Source organism: Acartia tonsa, chromosome 4, assembly GCF_053477335.1.
Source record: "Acartia tonsa isolate MP-2025a chromosome 4, ASM5347733v1, whole genome shotgun sequence".
Lineage (NCBI taxonomy): Eukaryota > Metazoa > Arthropoda > Copepoda > Calanoida > Acartiidae > Acartia > Acartia tonsa.
Genome location: NC_137263.1, coordinates 43,595,199 through 43,617,917, shown reverse-complemented (window position 1 = coordinate 43,617,917; position 22,719 = coordinate 43,595,199). Strand labels below are relative to the sequence as shown.

The window sequence follows — 22,719 nt, the reverse complement described above, 5'->3', positions numbered from 1 at the left end:
CCGTCCGTACGTATTTCTGAGATAGATAGCTTTTTTTTTTAGTTTAGGCATTTTAGAATTGTCCTATCGATTTCAAATTTTGCATGGTGATTTCTGTAGTAGTTAGGTTCGATTTAGAAAGCGTAGAAACTCTATAATCATTAACAGAATGTCCGTACGTCTATTTTAAACATGTTGATTTTTACTTTTTTAACAACAAATTTTTTATGTGATCAAATTAACCGATTGTTCTGTTTTTTGGTATACTGATTCCTGGGACAACAAAGTACAATATTATAAGCAAAGCAACTCTATAATAAAGTACTGAAATGTAAGTGTGTACATGAACATTATCCTGTATCAAGAAGTTTTTCAACAAATTTACTCACAATTTTGCTTTGTCTCTTATTCATTTATATTCTGATTATTCAGTTCTGACACTATACAAGTGTTAATGTCCGTTTGTCCAACCGTTTCAGAGCTTCGCTTTTATGGATGTTGTCATCCTTGTTTTATTATAAACACTGAAGATATTTTTATTATTTTAACCGTATAACATTTTACTGTCCTTTCCAGAAGAAGTGTATTTTTCCAGCGCTCCTGTTGGAACTAATTTCCCTTGTCTATGATCTGTTTTTAGGAGTAAACAAAAAATATAACCTGTAAACTACACAGGGACTGTCCATTTAAGGTAATACCCTCTTAGAAATAGGGGGTTGGGTAGATATACCACACTTTTCTGGGATCTTGCTGCGTCAAGTATCAACTGTGGGGAATACCAAAGGATGACTCCATGCAAAATTTGAGCCGGCTCCGGCCAAAACCGGCCGGGATTTTTATGAAAAACCGGTTTTTTCCGGTTTTTAGAGGGTATCTGTAAATCTAGCCCCCTCCTGGGTACGCCACAATATTGATTTTTGCTTTAAGGTCTGATCTGAATTCCTCATCACTGGATATGACCCCTAGAGTTGAAAAAATGGTTAAAATCCGGTCTTTTGACCGGTTTCCGGCCATTTCCGGCCCAAAAAAAAAATTTATAAAATCAAAATTTCATCTAAAATTTAAAAAAATATGCTTTAAATTCCAGTTTTCATTAATAATTTTTCAAAAAACAAAAAGCTTAGGTAATGAAGATAATTTTAACAACTTAAAATGTGAAAAAAGGTTGAAAATTGACAAACTTATGTCAATTTGAAAAAAGTTGGTAAATCCTAAAAATTTGACGGATTTATACATACATTTCAGAATTTAGGTTGACTTTGGTCTTTAACACACGCAATATCCAACAAAATTACAATGAGAGGGTCTAAATGTTTTTCTTAATCCAAATTCTACATTCCCTGGCGGTTCCAGGGATATATCAGTAAGGCTTGTCGGCTGGCCAGAAAGCTTTTAACAGGCGGCCGACTAAAGGCCGGATTTGATGGTTTTTAATAATATTTGAGTCAATTTTCAATGATAAGATAACGAGTTCAATATATATATATATCAATTTTGAATTTGTTAATTACAATATCACATTTAGTTTTTTATCACAAACTAATTACAATTTAATATACAATTTAATAGTTTTTTGTAGGGAAGCTACTCCACAATTTAAAATGTGTGTCTGTCCGTATGTCCATATGTCAGGGGATGAACCTCTAATTAAGATATATGTCTGAGTTTTTCTGTGTACATTCCTCTCAGCATCTAATCTAATTCCGTCTGTCTGTTGGTTAGGCTCAAAATAGTTACATTAATTTTTTGTTTGTAATATCTTAAGCCACATCTGCTCTATAATCCACTTTGTCCATTTGCCCACTTTGATCAATGTACTACTTATGTATGTTGTAATCCTTGTTGTTTGTTATTACAAAAATTTATTGATTGCCAAAATACAATTCTTATATAAAACTATTCTTCTGAAAGTTCATAGTTTTTAATGATGCTATTGTAGGTAATTTTTTTCCTGGCTTCAGAAATAGCTACTGCCTTGCCCAATTTAGACTCAAAAGGAATGTCTTTCATAGCTACTGACGATGTCAATTGGACAGCAGCCTCAACTCTCTAGAAAACAAGGATTAATGCATCCATTTGTAATGTAGAGTAAGAACTACAGAAAATATCAAACTACAACAAGTGATTTAAAGCTATAGTACAGTAGAGTTTATCATAAAATCACAAAACAGCAAATAAAGTTAATTATGGATAGCAGGAGAGGCCAAAAAATGTATAGATGTATAGAAAGTAATTTGTTATAGTGTAGCTGCGCTACTTAAGTAATCCTTAAGTAATTTTAAAAGATGAATTCAATCAAATATCAGAATGTAATATCTATAACCTGTGAATGGCATTCATAAGGCACAGAAAAGCCACCATTCTGTGCCCACTGCATTAGTTGGTCATCGTCTATTCCTTTGAGAACAGGTGGCTCTATGACCAATGCATCAGAAGTGACTTCTGACAGTTTCTGAGCATTGATATTAATATCTTTCGGTATTCGAAATACCCTCCTTTCTGTAACATTATTTCTCCTGGATTCCATGATTTGAAGATAAGCTTTGATGCGTTCTTGCTCATCAGGGGAAGCTAACATCCCCACAACTAAGTTTTCTTTATGGAGAAAGAAACCATTGTCAGATAGTGCTTTTAACACGACATTTTGAATATCCGAAGGAAAAAACTCCCTAAAACAATTTATTTTGTATTGCAAAAGTTGTCTTTTTAAGTCAGAAGTGATTAATGTAAAATAAAAAATTATAATTTCCAGAATAGACAATTCCCCAAAGTTAAAGTAATGGTGTTTATTAATTTCTATGCTTTTTAGTAGCGAAGCTACTCTATAATTACTAATGTCCGTCCGTCAGGATTTGAGGGAAACACAACTTTCTTGGTCCCAAACTGAGATAGCACTTCGTTACTTATGGATGTTTTCATCCTCGTTTCTGTCTTTTTATTATGACAAAAAATTATTTGAATATAAAGATTTCACCTTGTCCGAGCCATTATGTTGAGTGTATGCAACGGACCATGCACAAAATTACTCTGTCGTTTTACGTCCAAGAAACCACATGCATAAATCTTGATTGTAAAGTTGACAAGCTGTGTCAACTTGTCAGACGGATTTGTACATCGCATGTAATGGTCCAAGATGTATGTGGCTAGAAATTAAATTTATCTAATCATTCTATATTTAGCAAGAATGAGTGTATGTCTAAAACTATTTGATATTGTTTACAAGAGATTATTATCAGACAAAAAACAATTATGTGCAATAGTCGAAATATTTTTGAGATTTGTTTGTAGTAAACTGAAGGTTAAAAAAGAGAGAAAAGGATATCCAATAATTCTGAACTAAACTAGTAAACAGTATGACAAATGTTATATTGCTAATTTATACCTGTATTGTTCCAGCGAGCTGATGATAGGTGTCCTATTTTCGAATTTCTTAGACTATGGCTATACTTGCCCTCAATACATGCCTTTGCTATATTGAAGAGCATCCTTTGGTCACGTGACATCCCTTTGACTATTTCAGCATCTATTTGTGGAAATTCGGGACAATATATGGGAGCAAAGTCTGTTACAGAAGGTCTGTTTTCTGGTTCGTTTGCTGCTTTCCTAATTTCTGATCCAATTGGGCCATCGGGTAGGCCATCTACAATATATTTTAATTTATATTTAGTAATTCAAAGCTTTTTGTTTTTTAAAGAAGTTTTTAAATAATGTTATTAGTTTATAGAATTGAGAATACTTAAATAAAAAAAGAACATTTTCTATTGACTTTTTGTGAAGTCTTGCTCTATAAAGCCATGTCTTATACTTCTTTTTAACTTTCTAACTTTACTATCCAAAATATCAATAACATATTTTATACTTTTACCTGGATTTTTTGATTCGCCATCAAGATAAAACATGACCTTTTCCAAAACCTAATATTGTATTGGATATTAGTTGGGTTAGGTTAGGTTTAAGCTAATAATACAAGATAACTACTAATTTGAACTTTCAATTTGTTTCTAACCTTTTCTTCACAATGCAACAAACAAACACTATGCTGAACATTTCTATCTATCTTGTCTTCCAATCTTCTTATCAAACCAGTATTACAGCCTAATAAAACGAATTTGTTGAGTTTGCTAAAATGTGTTTCCTGCTATGAGAATTAGTTTATAATACATATTTTTGTGTAAACTATATTCATTCTGGCAAAATTTTTGTTTATTTTGTTGGCATTATTATCTAATTTTTGTTAGTAATAGATATATAAATATTTGTTTGTTATTTGCTTGAATGCATAGCTATTCTATAAATAGTTTTAAAACTTAAAACAAGGATGAACACATCCATAAGTAGCGAAGCTCTAACTCAATTTGGAGCCGAGAAAATCTCGCTTCCCCCAAAACCTGAAGGATGGACGGACATTAGTAAATATAGAGTAGCTTCACTACTAAAAAATGATAAATATAATTCAATATACCAGTATTCAATGCAGTTCCATCACACCCTACTATCTTTAAATCTGTTATGTCTATATTCCTGAATATTTGAATAATTAACATTACAAAATACTGTAATTTTGAATTAGTATATCTAACTTATATATCTTATATAAGATGTCAAATTAAAGATCTTAGTATTTTTGTTCATAATGGCAATTTTCTTTTATTTTTTATTGTGTTTTAGTACCTTAAAACCGACTTAATCATTTTTTTAAAAAAAACTTAAATTACTTAAAAAATGAGAGGTCTACAAAAAAACAATTGCATATCTAAATTCTATGGAAAATTTTACATCTACTACTTTCTAAAAACACCGACTAGCTATTTAAGATAAAAATTAAAAAAGTTAAGACCCCTTCTTTAGAAGATAAGTATTACAGTTTACCTTTCTTCAAGATATTCAAACATATTCTCTGATATTGAAGCTGCATCACCCTTTTCAGAAGTGAAAAATCCGAGATATTTATCTTGTATTGTAGTCATTGATATGTGTTCCCTTATTTTAGGTACTCTGATTGTTTGTCCATCCAAGGTTGGTAACTGTTCTGTAATTTTGAGCTGTTTGCCGTCAAATCCTAGATAGGATAATTTCAAGTTGCTGATAGAAGATAGTAACATCTTTCGGTTTTCTTTCCTGAAAGTAATAATATTGCATAACAAATGGTAATATTAATTGACTTGCTTTGCTTTCTAAAAAGTATCTAACTGCTAAAGAAATGACCAAAGCATACAATCTAACATTCTAACATTTCTAAGTTAACAATAAGAACTATACATTAAACAATATAAAAAGCTTTGTTAATAAAAAGATTGTCATAACATATAATTAAATTTTTATATTGTGTTGTGTTGGCCATTTTTATAAATTTCAAATGGGTACAAAATCCTTTAAAGTATAGAAATTTCCAACTGTAAATGAAAAATTATTTTGAGAATATATTAGTTTACTGTTGAAAATTTTAAGAACAACGGCAAAACCGCTGACTTCTTCATATAATTCTTTTGCTGAATTTAAAATTTTTTTATCATTCAAGATTAACACAACATAAGCAGTTTCTGTGAAGCTAATAGAGGATTATAAAATTATCTTTTAGGTATGTAACTTAATGGCAAACATCATATAAAATCTGAAGTAAAGTTTTTAAAGAAATGTTAAACTTTACCTGCATCTTTCAATCTTTCGAAAATTCAATTTAGCTTCTTGATTGTGTGAATTGATATGATCACAGTCCAAAAGAAAACTATTGATTACATCTACGGCAGCTGCATTGGATATCGAAAATCTATCTAGAGCACAAGATAAGTTCCTGAAATTTAAACCCATTAAAAAAAACAAGAATAACAACAGTCTTTGAAATTATATTAAAGATATATGTAAATACCCACTCTTAATTTTATATTTGTAAAGCTGGTGTTAAGGGCTAATCTGAATTAATTATACACATTTATATTAAGTGATTGTGTAAAAATCTATGAACTTGCAATATTTTGTCATTACCTGAAATTTGTATTTCTATAGAAACCACTGTTTTTCTCTTCCATATCATCGTACCAATCTAAAGTATCAGTATCTTCTTCTTGGCTATTATCTTCATTATCAGAATCAGTTGGGTAAAAGTGTTCTTCTTCTTGTCTAAAATCTAAATGCAAAATATATTTTTTCTTCTTTAGATATACAAATACAAAATAAAACTTTATATAAATTTTTCATGTAATTACAAATAATGTCCTTATTTGGCAACAAGGATGACAACATCCATAAAAGCGAAGCACTGAAACGGTAGGACAAATGGACATTAACACTTGTATAGTGTCTAAACTGAATAATCAGAATATAAAAGTATAAGAGTCGAAGCAAAATTGTAAGTAAATTTGTTGAAAAACTGCTTGATTATAGAGTTGCTTTGCTTATAATTTTGTTCTTTGTTGTCCCAGGAATCAACATACCAAAAATCAGATCAAACGGATAATTTGATCACATAAAAATGTGTTGTTAAAAAAGTAGAAAAATCAACATGTTTAAAATGGACATACAGACATTCTGGTTATGATTATAGAGTTGCTACGCTTTCTAAATCGTACCTAACTACTACAGGAATCATCATGCAAAGTTTGAAATCGATAGGACAATTCTAACATGCCTTAATTAACGAATAAAAGCTATCAATCTCGGACGGACGGACGGACGGACAGACCGACCCTAATTATAGAAAAGCTTCGCTTTTAAAAATCATTTCGGAAAAATTATATCAAGTCATATGACGCAAAAAAATAAACTTTAATATATTGATTACCTTCATGAGTTTCATATTGTGCAGAACTTCTCATATGATATGGAGGTATATTTGTTTTATTTTGTAAAACTTTGTGATAAACTTCTAATTTCGATTTTGGTACTTTTGATTCATCTATTGCAGGAAATAGCTGTAACATTATTGCTGGTAGTTTTTTCTTTGCACAACAATGTTTGTATACTTTTCTTATCTCTCTAACATATCTACGTAAGTTGCTTATGTCACGAGCTACATCATGATTGAAAATCTCATTAACCTTAATTGAATTCATTGAAAATCTATTGATCAAAATAAAAATTTAACTTTACATCTTTCTGACAGCTTTTATAAAGAAACGTCAAATATTTTGTAATGTAGTTATGAAGTTTGCGTTAAAATTTTATCATTAAACTCTGAATATGAAATATTTTTCATTTTTTCTATATTTGGATGTTCAGCTAATAGTTATAATTTTTAAGGCTTACTTACTTTTAAAATAATTTTATCTAAAACAGCCCCAATATCGTTATCGTAGAGAGGAAGTGCATTACAAAGTTCTAAATTGGTTGGTAAAGTGTGGGAAGGAAGGTCACATTCTTTAAATTTTTTGTTCCCAACCAACTCCAGATTGTTCCAGCTAATCCGTTCTTTAAAATACTTTCTATAACGCATCTATATACATTGTAAGAGATAGATAATATGATAAGACAATTATATATAGCTTTTTTGTAGTTCCTCTTTTAAAACCTATAACTTGGGTTTCATAATTAAATAGCTGCTGACGCATTTTTTAATAGAATTAAATTTCACTAACTTTAATGAAATAGATATAACAGAATAAAGTTTAACATAACATAAGTTATATATGCACTATAAAAAAAAGCTAGCTTTAGCTATGTTTAAAAAAATGCGTTCGATACAACCTAAATACCACTGCCAGCCAAGCTAGGCAAAACTGTAATTTTTTCAAAATTTTAAAATAAGCTAACTCTTATTCTATATTTTAATTATTTTAGGATATAAAGTAAACCCAATCCAACAACAAGGATAACATAATAAGAAGAAAAGTTTTAGAGAATTGAAAAAAATAGTTGTTTATTCTAGTAAAGCTGACTACTTCAAGCAAAAAAATTGCGGTCAAAAAAGGGATAAGAAAATAAAAGGGGGTGATTCATTAAATCCAAACATCGTTCATACACACAATTTACATTAGAAAAATGCGGTCAAATTTTTAGGATTTACCAACTTTTTTCAAATTGACATAAGTTTGTCAATTTTCAACCTTTTTTCACATTTTAAGTTGTTAAAATTATCTTCATTACCTAAGCTTTTTGTTTTTTGAAAAATTATTAATGAAAACTGGAATTTAAAGCATATTTTTTTAAATTTTAGATGAAATTTTGATTTTATAAATTTTTTTTTTGGGCCGGAAATGGCCGGAAACCGGTCAAAAGACCGGATTTTAACCATTTTTTCAACTCTAGGGGTCATATCCAGTGTTGAGGAATTCAGATCAGACCTTAAAGCAAAAATCAATATTGTGGCGTACCCAGGAGGGGGCTAGATTTACAGATACCCCCTAAAAACCGGAAAAAACCGGTTTTTCATAAAAATCCCGGCCGGTTTTGGCCGGAGCCGGCTCAAATTTTGCATGGAGTCATCCTTTGGTATTCCCCACAGTTGATACTTGACGCAGCAAGATCCCAGAAAAGTGTGGTATATCTAGGGTTGGGGTATACAAATTTTCAAGATTGAATAAAAAATAAATAAATTAATATTGAAAAGTATGTGGTTGTCTTTAACAATCGATCTATTAAGCGTTTTCATAAGGTCTAACGTACACAAAAAAAATTATTTACGTTAGGAATTCTTTCAATTAAAACAGGGATAACAACATTCATAAAAGCGAAGCTCTGAAACGGTAGTACAAACGGACATTAACACTTTTAGATTGTCAGAACTGAATAATCAGAATATAAATTTTACCTAACTAATACAGAAATCATCATGCAAAGTTTGAAATCAATAGAGAAATTCTAACATGCCTAAATTAACGATAAAAGCTATCCGTTCCGTACGGGCCGACCCTAATTATAGAAAAGCTTCGCTTTTAAAAAGTTACATTTAACACATATTAAGAAAACTACAAAGAAACTGTATGCTTCTTGCCAATCTTTTTTTTACAGTAGGACGTACGGACATACGCTACATAAATAGAAACTAAATTTCTTTCAGTTATAATTAAGAATTGTTTTTAGTTAGACTGGACAAAAACACTTAAAATGTACTTGAACTAAATATCATAATAGTTATTTATCGCATCGTATTATTGACAACTTTCCTCTAAAAAAAATAAGATTAAAACAAATTTGGCAGAACTGGTATTAATCTTATGATTTTTATATTAATATTCGTGGAAAATTTTCTGTACTACGTTTCTATACATGATATTTTAGTATGGCTGAGATTCGGTTCTTATCCATCAATAGGTTTCGATTACTGGAAAATATTTAAACCAAGAACATTATATACAGCTAAATGGGTTCAATATGGACTAAATTCACCACTATTTAATGCAATGCAATCTATTAAGTGATTAGGTGCGTGTTTCTCAGCTAATTAAAATCTTAGGAATAGCAGGATCAAATATTTTTTTTCAAATTACAATTTTCATGCTTTTTTTTTTATAAATATTAGTCCTTGTTCGATAATATTAATCAGTTCCTTTATGATTATGTTCCTTACAGTGTTATTATGATTAAAACAAGTCTTTTAGACATATCATGTCCCAAATTATTCATCTAATACTTTTAATACCACTAATTTGATTATAGAATGTTGTAGTCTTGAAAAGTATGACAATATCCATAAAAGCGAAGCATGAATTTGTTGCAAAATCTTCTCTAAAATTCATTTTGTCTGTTTGTCCTCCCATGAACTTTTAGTGCTTCGCTACCAGCGTTGTAGAGCCGGAGTCGTGGAGCCGCCATATTTTGCTGGAGCCGTTATTTTCGTTTAAAAAACGGCTGCGGATTAGCTAAAATAAGAGATTTTTTTTATTAATTACCTATAATTTTGTAACTCTGTTGCGTCGTGTGCAAATGCTTTTAAGTTTTTGAAGTCCATTTTTGTTAAAAATTGAACTTTTAAAACCTTCAAAAGTCAAAAATAGACTTGGCAAAAAAATATGATTTTTTTTTATTTTAGGTTGGAGCCGGAGCCGTTGTCTGCAAAGGCGGTTCCACGGAGCCGGAGCCGCACCAAAATCAAACGGCTCCGCAAACGCTACTTATATGTAGATGATGATGTTATCCTTGTTTAGATATAATTGGTGAATGTATACTTGAGCTTGTGTGTAAACAGCCGCAGAACTGGCCAAATATTGTATCAATACTCAATCAACTCAAAGAGAGGTAAATAATTAATATTTTGATAGTATTCCTTCAATGGCAAGTGGACCTTACTCAATTAAATTTTTAATCTTTTTCTCTCTTTAGCATTATTTATCTTTCTAGCCATTTATATGATTAAAAAGTAAAAGTGAGGGAGGGGGGTGGGGGCTTTGAATTCAGCTGTTTTTAGGAGTAGATCATTGGTATAGGTTCCCTCACAAAAAAATCTGCTATCTGCATAGCAGGTAAGAAACTATCCCACACCGTTTCTTCTAACGGAAAGCCAGACCAACATTAGGAATGATTAGAGTAGCTTCGCCAAAACAAATGACGGGGCTGGGTAGGGATGTTTAACTTTCGTGCTGAGGGATAATGGCAATATCTTTATCAGCTTTTAATTTTGTGGTTTCTTCACTTCTCACGTATGTTGAGAAAACAACTTTGTTTTTAAGGAAATAAAGTCTGGCCTTGGCAATGTCCCACCAATTACATAGTGGACAACAAACAAACCGTTAGAAACTAAATTTTTACGCTTATTTTTGTAGGTTAGTTTAAGTAGGACTTTGAACATATCTTCAAAGGGGATTGAAAAACTAAAAAAAAATAAGGGACTGATTGGTTTTCAAGGATATCGTAGGGGATTTTTTTTGTAGATTATATGATAGTTTTAGGGATTATATCCGAACCCAGTAAAAGTGTCTGACTATGACGTCAGAAAAAAAAAATTAACCAATGAGAGATCGCTATATATTTTACCATTGGTCAATTACAGTGAATACTGGCTTCTCATTTGTTAATTGTTATTTTTTTCTGACGTCATAGTTCGACACTTTTACGAGGTTCATTATATCCTGACTTTTTTGATTTTACCCCTTACTTTTACACTAGATGCTTCGCGCTCAGTCTATAGATTTTAGGACTTTTCTTTGCAGAATAGAACCTATTTAATCATGAGAGCTTTGCAATCATCATATATTAAAATGCAGCAGTTATGCTTGAGATAGATTTAAAGCTGCAATAAGTTAGGTAGGATGTATTTCTGTCTGTATTTAGACCAAAATAACTCGCTATCCGCCTCTCTATGTTGGAAAAATTATAAAGAAAATTATTTTGGATGAATTTACCTCTACCCCCATAATTGACAGAAAAGTCAGACAGATTCACACATAGACCCCTTTATTCCTGAGTATTTTCTTCCTTTTTATTTTTGGCAATGTTAGAAAGGGGCGCTCTACATATGTCTACAGCTTTATTGTTTCTCTCCAAATACTTTAATGAAAATAGAATGAGACAAAGCAAATATACAGTTGACACTTATATAGATATATACTTATGCAGGGATATAGGGATAGGGCAATACAAGACAAATTGTAGCACAAACTGTTAATTCCCATTGAAAAAAAAACACAGTCCCAATCTATTCTTTTCCTATTATGTCTATTAGGTAATATGAAACACTTTTTTTATAAAATGGTCCTAATATATCCACCCCTTGAACCTAGTAAAAGTATCTAAAAATTAGCCAATGAGAGGCCAGTATACACTGTAATTGACCAATAGTAAAATTTATAGTGGCCTCTCATTGGCTAATTTTTTTTAACGTCATAATCTGAGTCTGACACTTTTACTAGGTTCCATCCCTTATTACCATATTTCAATTGACAAGCCATTAGGGCACACTTAATTTTCTAATTTTGGATTTTATGCAACTTTGGAAAGATGTACAGCAAAATCTAAAAACCAATCTTACCACACCACATACATCCCTTCCTCCCTTCCCCCACCATATATCTACGAAAGGGATAATTTCGTTTTTGTCAGTTGAATATAAAAATATTTGACTTCTATTGACCTATATAAACCTGACAACAAAAACAAACATATATTCTTTAGGTAAGCAATATAAAATATATTTTTATTGCTTTTTATTCCAAATACACAGATTCCCCTTCTCTATAAAAAGGAACAAGAATGACAACTTCCATGAGAAGCGAAGCATCAAACGGACACAGTGAGTGTAGAGCAGATTTCCAGTTGTCACAACAAGGAAATTAAGAGAGAGAATATACAGTAATTCAAAGAATATCATTAAACTTTAAAATAATAATGTTTATGTCTTTTGAAGCATAACCGATGGACAAAAATAATGTATAGACTAGATTCGCACATGTCAAAGAAATATTCACTGAAAATTTAAGCTGTCTAACTTCAATAGAAGCCGAGAAAACCACATTTTCCCCATAGTTTTACGAACTGACTGACAGGCAGACAAAGTGAACTATAGAGTAGCTTCGCTACTAAAAACAACTTAATTAAACTAATTTTATTCATGGAATAAATGAGCTTCACATATCTAAATCTATCATCAGTTCCAGTTAAGATGTAAAAAAAAACATTTTTTCATATTTCTCTATCATTGGAGAAATAGCTATTTGTCGCATCGTTTTATAAACAGCTTTCCGCGGATATAAAAATGTACAAGTATAAGATTAAAACCACTTATTTTAGCCCCGAAGGTACGGGCTTAAAAAAACTGGATATAATACGATGCATGATTTTTCAGTGTGGCTTAGAACCAGTTCTAATCCAACGGATATTAATCGGTTTCGAAGCCATACGGTAAAATATTTCTAATGATTTTAGTATGGTTGGAAATGAGAAGGTTATGCTATCTTACGCCTGGAATTCCTGGATCAAACTTGGACATGCGGACAAGGTAAATCATCATATCCTATTATATTTACTATTATATTTAGTGATGCGAATCCGAATCCGGAATCCGAATCCGGAATCCGGAATCCGCCCAATTTTCGGCCAATTTTGGAATCCGAATCCGAATCCGGAATCCGTTTTTTATAGCGGATTCCGGATTCTAAATTGGTAGGCTAAAATTACCGTCTTGAGTTTTTTCTTACAACTCCCTCTTTTTGAAAGCAAAGATCACCCCCCCCCCCCCAACACACCACCTCCCCCCCCCCATTTCTTCCCACATAAACAACGTTGATATACCAGCTAATAGCACAGAGTTCTCATTGTCACGCCAGCGATCACGTGATGAACTATTCAATTCCAAGACCTCAGATTGGACAGCCAACGATCACGTGATGAAGTGTAATCCACTCAACATCAACAAACCCTCTAATTGGCTGTACAGTGATCACGTGACATAAAAATATACACACTCTCATTGTCAGGCCAGCGATCGAGTGATGAGCTATTCAATTCCAAGACCTCAGATTGGACAGCCAATGATCACGTGATGAAGTGTAATCCACTCAACATCAACTAAACCCTCTAATTGGCTGTACAGTGATCACATGACATAAAAATATACTCACTCCCGTTAGAAAATACCAAGCACATTTTCATGCTTCATTTGTTTTTTAAAAAGCCTTTTAAAATACTGCTAGAATCCGGAATCCGAATCCGGAATCCGTCAAAAATAAGAATCCGGAATCCGCAAGAATCCGTCACTTTTTTTGACGGATTCCGAAGGAATCCGGAATCCGAATCCGGCCCAAAAATTCGACGGATTCGCATCCCTAATTATATTACTTTTTTTTGTCTAAGGCTAAAGATCTCAGGAATTGCTGGTTCGAATTGCTTGTATTTTTCAGGGAAAATTTATTCATGCAAAATGGAGTGGTTTTGGGCTATCAAATGACATTCTTCGGCTAGGGGTGAAACAACTAGTGTAAAACATGTAAAACAATGTTTGTCTGTCCGACGACCCTCCCCCCATCAACACAAAATTAAGGTCTAGTTTCTAAAGGAAAGACCTATAGATTTAATCTTTTAACCAAATAAAAAATTCTTGAAGTTTTTCTATTATTTTGAAAATTCAAAACGTTTATAAATGGCTGAGAACGATCTCCCTAAAATAATTACGAATTCCAAAGTCAGAATTTCACCCACACAAAAATTTTGAAAGATTAATTTATTATCTATTGTCATATCCAGAGAAAGATGGGACAATGGGCTGTTTATTACACTAGTCCCGAAAGTATTATATTATCGTCTTCTTATTCGTTGGTTCCACAACTTTGGGGACTTAAAATAGGTTAGTTTATTAAGTTGAGTGTTCAAACGTTTCAACCTTGTAATTGAAATTTACAGATGGGATAATTTTGTGTATAATCATTTGGGATGTAAATCAATTTATCGGCCATTGTCCTATACCTTTAGATCCCTGTGTCATATCCATGTATTTTTGTTATTGGTAGATAGTGCAGAGTGAATGGGAGAAGGGAGTGATAGGTCTACACAACAGTATTACTCAAGATAGTCAACATTTTACAGGTTACAATATATTCCTCTAGGTGCACTTGAGGAGGTGGGAGTTGAATCCAAAAAAAGTTGATTTTTTAAAAAGATTTTTTGTGGGGTGGGTAATTTTTTTCTACAAGTGATTTCTCTTGGCAGGGTGGTGGTTTCCTCCCCCAAAATAGTTATAAACCTTCCCGTGACCTATGAGAAGTTACCCTGTAAGGAGAACCAGATCAGTTCAGCGGTTAGCGATATCCTTCGGTACAGACAAACAGACAGACATCCTGTTACTTTATTATAAGGATTTATTAGGCTCGTATAAAGTTTGAGAACGGGATATACCACAACATCTTAGTTTAGTGTATCTCTGAACTAAACCTTGCTTAATGATGTGCAGTGCATGGTTAGGTTATATGGTCAAATGTAATTCAGACAATCAACCCTTTAATAGCAAGACTTTTGTCTGGAAGTCCTAATTGTTCATGTTAATGAATTGCGTCTGTTTTGGATCAAGGTATTCACCCTATTACTTGACATAGCAGCAGTAGGAAACGTCTTTAGTTATGACGCGGTGTCGGGCCGGGATTCGAACCTATCACCTATCATTTTATACGTTAGATAATATAGCACACTACTTGCGGGATTAGAGCATCGGCGGCGGCTGTCGAACCTGTTCATATTTTTAGGACCTCTTGGCCGTCCCACTCCAGAGCTGTACTCTAAGATGCTCAGGGTCTTTGAAGGTCACCAGGAGTAAGATTGGATGGCTCTATATTGTTAACCAGTGTCCAACCACTTCCGAACAAAAAAAAACGATTCAAATAACCACTAAAAGACATCCAATATAAAAATTACACGGTGCGCAAAATTATAAATTGCAGCGTGGCCATATTCTTCAGTATACTGAAATTCTTCAGTATTCTTCAGTATTTGGAAATTGGGGCTTCAGTATTTTCAGTAAATACTGAATATTCAGTATTTGAAAATTTTCTTCAGTATTTTTCAGTTTTTGGAAATTTTCATGATTCAGTATTTTCATTATTTCTTAAATTCCAAAAAAATTTGCATAAATAAGATGTTTATTTAAGTAGTTGATGTCAGATTTTTTTCGGCGCTTCGCGCCTCACTTTACTTTCCTTTGAATTACCCTATAACTTTGTACATTAATTTTGCTTTTTTATGGTAATAATAGAATACTAATTTAATTAGACAACAACCATAATTAGCATAATAATAAGGGGGGGGGGGGGTTTGACACATTTGCGTAAACAGGAAGCATAGGCTTTATCTTTGGACTTAGAGGATAGGTTATTAGAGATAAAATCATCCTTATATAATGAATTTTCCCAAGTTTAAGATTTTTTGGATAGGCCTCCAGGTTCCGGAGCTCCAGGCCTCCAGGTGGTTTCTGGACAGGTAAAAAAAATAAAAATTTCTTATTTGAAGAGTTAGAGGTGAGTTTATAAAACAAAATAAGCTTCTTTTAATATATTATTTACATATTTAATGAAAAAATTACAATCGGCCTCCAAGTTCAGGTGCTGCAGGCCTCCAGGTGGCCTCTGGACAGGTAAAAAATAAAAATTTCTTATTTGAAGAGTTAGAGGTGAGTTTATTAAACAAAATAAGCTTTTTTTAATATATTATTTACATATTTAAAGAAAAAATTACTATCGGCCTCCAGGTTCAGGTGCTGCAGGCCTCCAGGTGGCCTCTGGACAGGTAAAATTTTAAATTTCTTATTTGAAGAGTTAGAGGTGAGTTTATAAAACAAAATAAGCTTCTTTTAATATATTATTTACATATTTAAAGAAAAAATTACAATCGGCCTCCAGGTTCAGGTGCTGCAGGCCTCCAGGTGGCCTCTGGACAGGTAAAATATTTTAATTTCTTATTTGAAGAGTTAGAGGTGAGTTTTTAAAACAAAATAGGCTTCTTTTAATATATTATTTACATATTTAAAGAAAAAATTACAATCGGCCTCCAAGTTCAGGTGCTGCAGGCCTCCAGGTGGCCTTTAGACAGGTAAAAAGTATAAATTTCTTATTTGAAGAGCTAGAGGTAAGTTTATAAAACAATATAAGCGTATTTTTAGATGTTATTTACACATTTGAAGAAGTAATTACCATCGGCTTCCAGGTTCAGGTGCTGCAGGTCTCCAGGTGGCCTTTGTACAGGTAAAAAATATAAATTTCTTATTTGAAGAGCTAGAGGTAAGTTTATAAAACAATATAAGCGTATTTTTAGATGTTATTTGCATAATTAAAATTTTTACCTGCAGCACCTTAACCTGGAGGCCGGTTGTAATTTTTTCTTTAAATATTTAAATAATATATTAAAAGAAGCTTATGTTGTTTTATAAACGTACCTCTGACTGTTAAAATAAGAAATTTTTATTTTTGTTACCTGTCCAGAGGCTACCTGGAGGCCTGCAGCACCTGAACCTGAAGGCTGATGGTAATTTTTTTCTTTTAATATGCAAATAACATCTAAAAAAACGCTTATATTGTTTTATAAACTCAACTCTAGATCTTCAAACAAGAAATATAGAATTTTTACCTGTCCAGAGTCCACCTGGAGGCCTGCAGCACCTGAACTTGGAGGCCGATTGTAATTTTTTCTTTAAATATGTAAATAATATATTAAAAGAAGCTTATTTTGTTTTAAAAACTCACCTCTAACTCTTCAAATAAGAAATTTTAATTTTTACCTGTCCAGAGGCCACCTTGAGGCCTGCAGCACCTGAACCTAGAGGCCGGTTGTAATTTTTTCTTTAAATATGTAATAATATATTAAAAGAAGCTTATTTTGTTTTATAAACTCACCTCTAACTCTTCAAATAAGAAATTTATTTTTACCTGTCCAGAGGCCACCTGGAGGCCTGCAGCACCTGAACCTGGAGGCCGATTGTAATTTTTTCTTGAAATATTTAAATAATATATTAAAAGAAGGTTATGTTGTTTTATAAACTCACCTCTAACTCTTCAAATAAGAAATTTTAATTTTTACCTGTCCAGAGGCCACCTGGAGGCCTGCAGCACCTGAACCTGGAGGCCGATTGTAATTTTTTCTTTAAATATGTAAATAATATATTAAAAGAAGCTTATTTTGTTTTATAAACTCACCTCTAACTCTTCAAATAAGAAATTTTAATTTTTTACCTGTCCAGAGGCCACCTGGAGGCCTGCAGCACCTGAACCTGGAGGCCGATTGTAATTTTTTCTTTAAATATGTAAATAATATATTAACCCATTAGTGCCGAGCGCCACTTTTATGGGCCGATCGAGCTGAAAGTTTCAGGGAAGCTTTATAATGGTCAAAACGGAATTCGTATTTTTTTGTTTTGCTCTAGTGGCGTGCACATTAGTTGCAAAAAAAAAACGGTTCGGCTCGGCCATAAATACCAACCAGGCATTATTACCCGTTTTTGGTGCTTTCCCCCGGCGTTAAAACCCGGTTTTGCTGTATAAACCCGGTTATTTTGACCAAAAATCGAAAAATGTAATTTTTGAACGACAAAAGTGAGATGAACACTTTTTAGAACTTTGATACGATCCGTAATTGAAAACTACACAACCTCATGTAATCTATAAAGCTACAGTATAATACGAAGCGATTTATTTCAAATTTAGTGTTTAGCCGGCGATCTGGGTAAAAAAACCCTGTTTTGTTGTTGTTGTCAAAAAAGATCTATTAGTGAAACCGGGTAATAAAAATTTCAGACTCCAAATGGAAATGCCGAACCGGGCTTATATAGGGCGTAAAAAAACGATAAAAAAATCATATAAAAGATAATAATTTAAATAAAACGAATTCACAAATAGATGTACTTGTCAATAAACTTTAGATTTAACGAAAAAAATCAGCGACTTTACTATAAAAACAAAAAAGTTAGATGGGGTATTTTGAATTTTCATGATTTTCAAACTTTGTTGATCTATACCGGCAAACGGAAGTAAGCAAAACTACCGGCTCCAGGGGGAAATGAAAGCCAGGGTAGTAGAGGGGGGATTCATACTGAGAATGATGCAGTTATGAAGCCGAAAACCGGTTTTTTTTACATTTTCTGGCACCGGGTTTTAAAACCCGGTTCGGCACTAATGGGTTAAAAGAAGCTTATTTTGTTTTTTAAACTCACCTCTAACTCTTCAAATAAGAAATTTTTATTTTTTTTACCTGTCCAGAAACCACCTGGAGGCCTGGAGCTCCGGAACCTGGAGGCCTATCCAAAAAATCTTAAAACTTGGGAAAATTCATTATATAAGGATGATTTTATCTCTAATAACCTATCCTCTAAGTCCAAAGATAAAGCCTATGCTTAATTGGTGCAAGAAAATCTAAGAGGCAAAATTAAAAGGTCTTTAAAATATCCCCCAAATTATAAAGGTATGATATATGAAATTTTTAAATGAGGAATCATATAAAAAAAATACTTATTCAGTATTTGTATTTTTTTGTTCAGTATTTCAGTATTTTTTCTTATTTTAGGATTCAGTATTTTCAGTATTTCCTTTTTTTTCTTCAGTATTTTCAGTATTTTTTCTTATTTTAGGTTTCAGTATTTTCAGTATTTCCTTTTTTTCTTCAGTATCAGTATTTTTTTGGTTGTGGCCACACTGAAATTGTAAAAATAACATTTTAATTATAACGATGTATAAATATTCAAATACTTTTAATTTATTTTAGCATTAATAATATTTTTCGTGATGAAAAACCAAATTTTTTTATGATAATATAATGTTAATTATCTTTTAGTTTACTGTTGAAAATTATAAATATCAATTCTAATATTTGATTGAAATAAATTCTGTAAATGATATCTTTTTTTAAAATATACTATTATACATGTATCTGAGTAGCACAGCTACTATATGTTTAGGGTCTGTCTACATGGCTTTTACAACGTCAACATAAAATCTTACTTGTGTATCCTTATAATAAAGTAAAAGGATGTTTGTCTGTCTGTCTATTTGTCTTACTGAAGGATCTCGCTAACCGCTCAACCGATCGGGTTCTCCTTAACAGGGTAGCTTCTCAGAGGTCCCGGTAAGGTTTATAACTATTTTCTTGTAGGTGGGACACCCCTGACCCCCCTAAAAAAATGAAAAATACCCCTCCCCCAAAAAAAACCTTTTGGGGCAAAGCCCCTAGAGGCTAGGGGCGAAGCCGGTAGTCATTCTAATAAAGTAAAAGGATGTTTGTCTGTCTGTCTATTTGTCTTACCGAAGGATCTCGCTAACCGCTCAACCGATCGGGTTCTCCTTAACAGGGTAGCTTCTCAGAGGTCCCGGGAAGGTTTATAACTAATTTGGGGGAGGGTACCACCACCCTCCCATGAGAAATCGCCCCTAGAATTAAATTAAGAATCTAAATTAAGATATTGGGTTATCAAATTCGACTTTTCCCTCCTCAAGTTCCCCTAGATGCCTCTAGGAGCGTAGCTGCTAGTTTAATATAAGATACTAGTGGCTGCACCCCTAGCATCTAGAAGCTCTATATTATATTAGAAGAAGTAGAAAAGTAAAGAAAAAAATTATCCTAATACCACACTAGAACATATTTTTTTTAGCTTCACTTAAATTTAGAACTCAATCAGTTCAGTGTTTATCACTATATTAAACCTTATTACTATTAATTATAGGATAACAAGGATGACAACATCCATAAGTATATAGCGAAGCACAAAAAATCGTAGATGGGAATACGTACAGGTAGATTTAAAAGGTTTTTACTAAAATCAAGAATAGATTTATTGGATAAAATAAACATGAAACCTTGTTTTATTTTGTATGATGACGATGGTCAAAGTAAATTATATTAAAGATGCTCATAACAATGGGAAAAATTATTTTGATACTGATATCCCATAAAAGTTTGAAAATTGGATCAAAACAGACAAAGATATGGGAAAAATAGACAAAGATATGGGGAAATATGTAAAACATATAAAAATAGCCAAAAACCTGATAAAAGGCAGTCTGGCCGTCATGGTTGTTTACTTAAAATGACAAAAAAATAATTTTTAAATCCTTAACTTAAAAACTTGGGAAAATCGGACCATATATACTGAAGATATGGAAAAAAGTGTAAAATATATAAAAAAAAAATAGCCTAAAACCTGCCAAAAAGGCAGTCTGGCCGTCATGGTTATTTTCTTTAAAAGACAGGAAATTTAATTTTGATATCTATAACTGAAAAATTTTTGAAAATCGGACTATAAACACTGAAGATATGGAGAAAAATGTTAAAAATATAAAAAAAACAGCCTAAAACCTGCTAAAAAGGCAGTCCGGCCATCATGGTTGTTTTCTTTAAAAGACGGGAAATTTAATTTTGATATCTATAACAGAAAAAATTTTGAAAATCGGACCATAAACACTGAAGATATTGAGAAAAATGTGGAAAATATAAAAATAGCCTAAAACCTGCTAAAAAGGCAGTCTGGCCTTCATGGCTGTGTCTTTAAACGACGGAAAATTTAATTTTGATATCTGTAACTGAAAAAATTTTGAAAATCGGACCATAAACACTGGAGATATAGAGAAAAATGTGAAAAATATAAAAATAGCCTAAAACCTGCTAAAAATCGGTCCGACCGCCAATGTTGTTTTATAGTTAATTGTGCTCCTTAATGGTGGGAATGTTGTCAAAAAAATTTCAGCATTCTATCTTTTATAGGAGCTGAGTAAATCCCATTTCCCCCATAGCGTTACGGACGGACTGACGGACACAGTGAATTATAGAGTAGCTTCGCTACTAAAAATTAATTGTTTTTAACATAAAAATTTTGTCAGGTCTTTTCTATTTAATTATTTTATCACTAGCGGCTACGCCCCCTAGAAGCCTCTAGGGGCACTTAAGGTAGAATGGGAAAATTGACCTCCTCTCTTTTTAAATTTGAGTTTCAAAAGAGTAACAAAAAATAGTTTTTTGAGGGAGGGGGGTAAAGACACCCTCCCCAAAAAAAGTTTAAAACCTTCCCAGGACCTATAAGAAGCTTCACTGTAAAGAAGAACAATATCGGTTCAGCGGTTAGAGAGATCCTTCGGGACAGACAAAAAAAGCTTACTACTTTATATAAAAGGATAATGAGAAATACTTGAAAGTAGATCTAATTAAACTTGAATCAAATCATTTACTAGGTGTGCCAACATTTCAACCAACTAATTGATGTTCAAACAAAAACTGAGAATCATATTGTTAAAAAATTTTAACCGAAAGGAATATATTTTATGACGCAAATTATATCATTTGCTATGTTCTGAAATACATTGATGTCTGGCTATCTTGATTTTAGCAATTATTTTCAACTCTTTTTGGGCAGAAATGATGTCATACCCAATTACTGCTGGCATCTATTAATAAAGTAGAACTTCATACAGGGATATGTAAATGGATTACAAATCATTCTTGCAACCAGCGTGTCGGTGCCGTTTAATTTTGATGCGGCTCCGGCTCCTACCTTAAAATTACTATATCAATTTTTGTTCATTATTGAATTTGATAAAATAAAATAAATAATATAAAATATTTTGCTTTTATTTGATAAAGCTATATAAAAGTAGAAGGATGTGTGTCTATTTGTTAAGTAACAATAGTTTTTCAGTTTATTATATGGAAATAGACCGTTGCCAAATTATAATATTAATTAATTTAAAAAATCATTTTTAGCTAATCTGGAGCCGGAGCCGTTTTTAACGAAAAATACGGCTCCGGCTCCACCAAAAATGTTGCTGCTCCCGGCTCCGAATGCTGCTTGCAACCCCCAGCAAGAGAAACTAAGGCTAAAATGTCGCTTCATTGCCCATGCTTGCTTTGGGATTATATGGATTGAATAATACCAGAGATGTTAAAAAAAGTACATACTGCTACATAATATCCTTCCAATAATGCAACAAATAGAATATTCATCTCTTATGACTATGCATGACTATTTAAATGAAACTCTTTCTCCTTCTTTTTATCCAACCTGGATTAGAAATAATCACCTAAATGGTAATTACAATCTTAGAAATGGCAATGCTATTCATATAAGGCCTCATAGATATGAATATCTTAAGAAACATTTAATTTTCAACTTTAGCATCCTTTGGAATAATCTAAGTGATGAGCTTAAATCTATTGAAGATAGAAACCTTTTTGCTAAATCTATCAAGTCTAAACTAATTAATGCCTTGCAATAGCTATTTTTATCAAATAATCTAAATCTCCAGCTCTGTAAATTTTGCAATCTTTTTTATATTATTTTATTTTGGCGATACTACCTAAGTTCTATAAGTTTAAAGGGATCCAGGATACCTTTGTTTAATATATTTTGGGCAAAGT

General features: G+C 32.3%; 2 protein-coding genes across 2 annotated transcripts in view; one reads left to right on the top strand and one right to left on the bottom strand.

Moving 5' to 3' along the window:
- The window catches only part of LOC145317348 (uncharacterized), a 75,698-nt gene extending 60,426 nt beyond the window's left edge, over positions 1-15,272 (top strand). The window contains exons 14-17 of the mRNA XM_080158391.1: positions 10,059-10,149; positions 12,772-12,844; positions 14,352-14,427; positions 15,081-15,272. Of these exons, the coding sequence (XP_080014517.1) occupies positions 10,059-10,149; positions 12,772-12,844; positions 14,352-14,427; positions 15,081-15,151 (311 nt within the window). The 3' untranslated portion in view covers positions 15,152-15,272. The remainder of the gene's footprint in view (positions 1-10,058; positions 10,150-12,771; positions 12,845-14,351; positions 14,428-15,080) is intronic.
- LOC145318032 (uncharacterized) lies at positions 1,446-6,791 on the bottom strand. Its single transcript, XM_080159345.1, has 11 exons — positions 6,758-6,791; positions 5,962-6,103; positions 5,627-5,770; positions 4,849-5,097; positions 4,442-4,500; positions 3,986-4,074; positions 3,845-3,893; positions 3,362-3,619; positions 2,954-3,122; positions 2,303-2,648; positions 1,446-2,028 (listed from the first exon to the last, which is right to left on the bottom strand). Exons 1-11 carry the CDS (start codon positions 6,789-6,791, stop codon positions 1,876-1,878), a joined length of 1,692 nt encoding a protein of 563 aa, XP_080015471.1. The 3' UTR covers positions 1,446-1,875.
- Positions 15,273-22,719: the final 7,447 nt, after the last annotated feature.

Bases quoted from the DNA above. Each gene is read 5' to 3' on its own strand.
- LOC145318032 (XM_080159345.1), bottom strand. From the start codon at position 6,791: ATGAGAAGTTCTGCACAATATGAAACTCATGAAG. The intron at 4,075-4,441 runs GTATATTGAATT...TCGTTTTATTAG, and splicing joins TGGAACTGCATTGAATACTG to GCTGTAATACTGGTTTGATA. The intron at 3,894-3,985 runs GTTAGAAACAAA...ATACAATATTAG, and splicing joins TGTTGCATTGTGAAGAAAAG to GTTTTGGAAAAGGTCATGTT.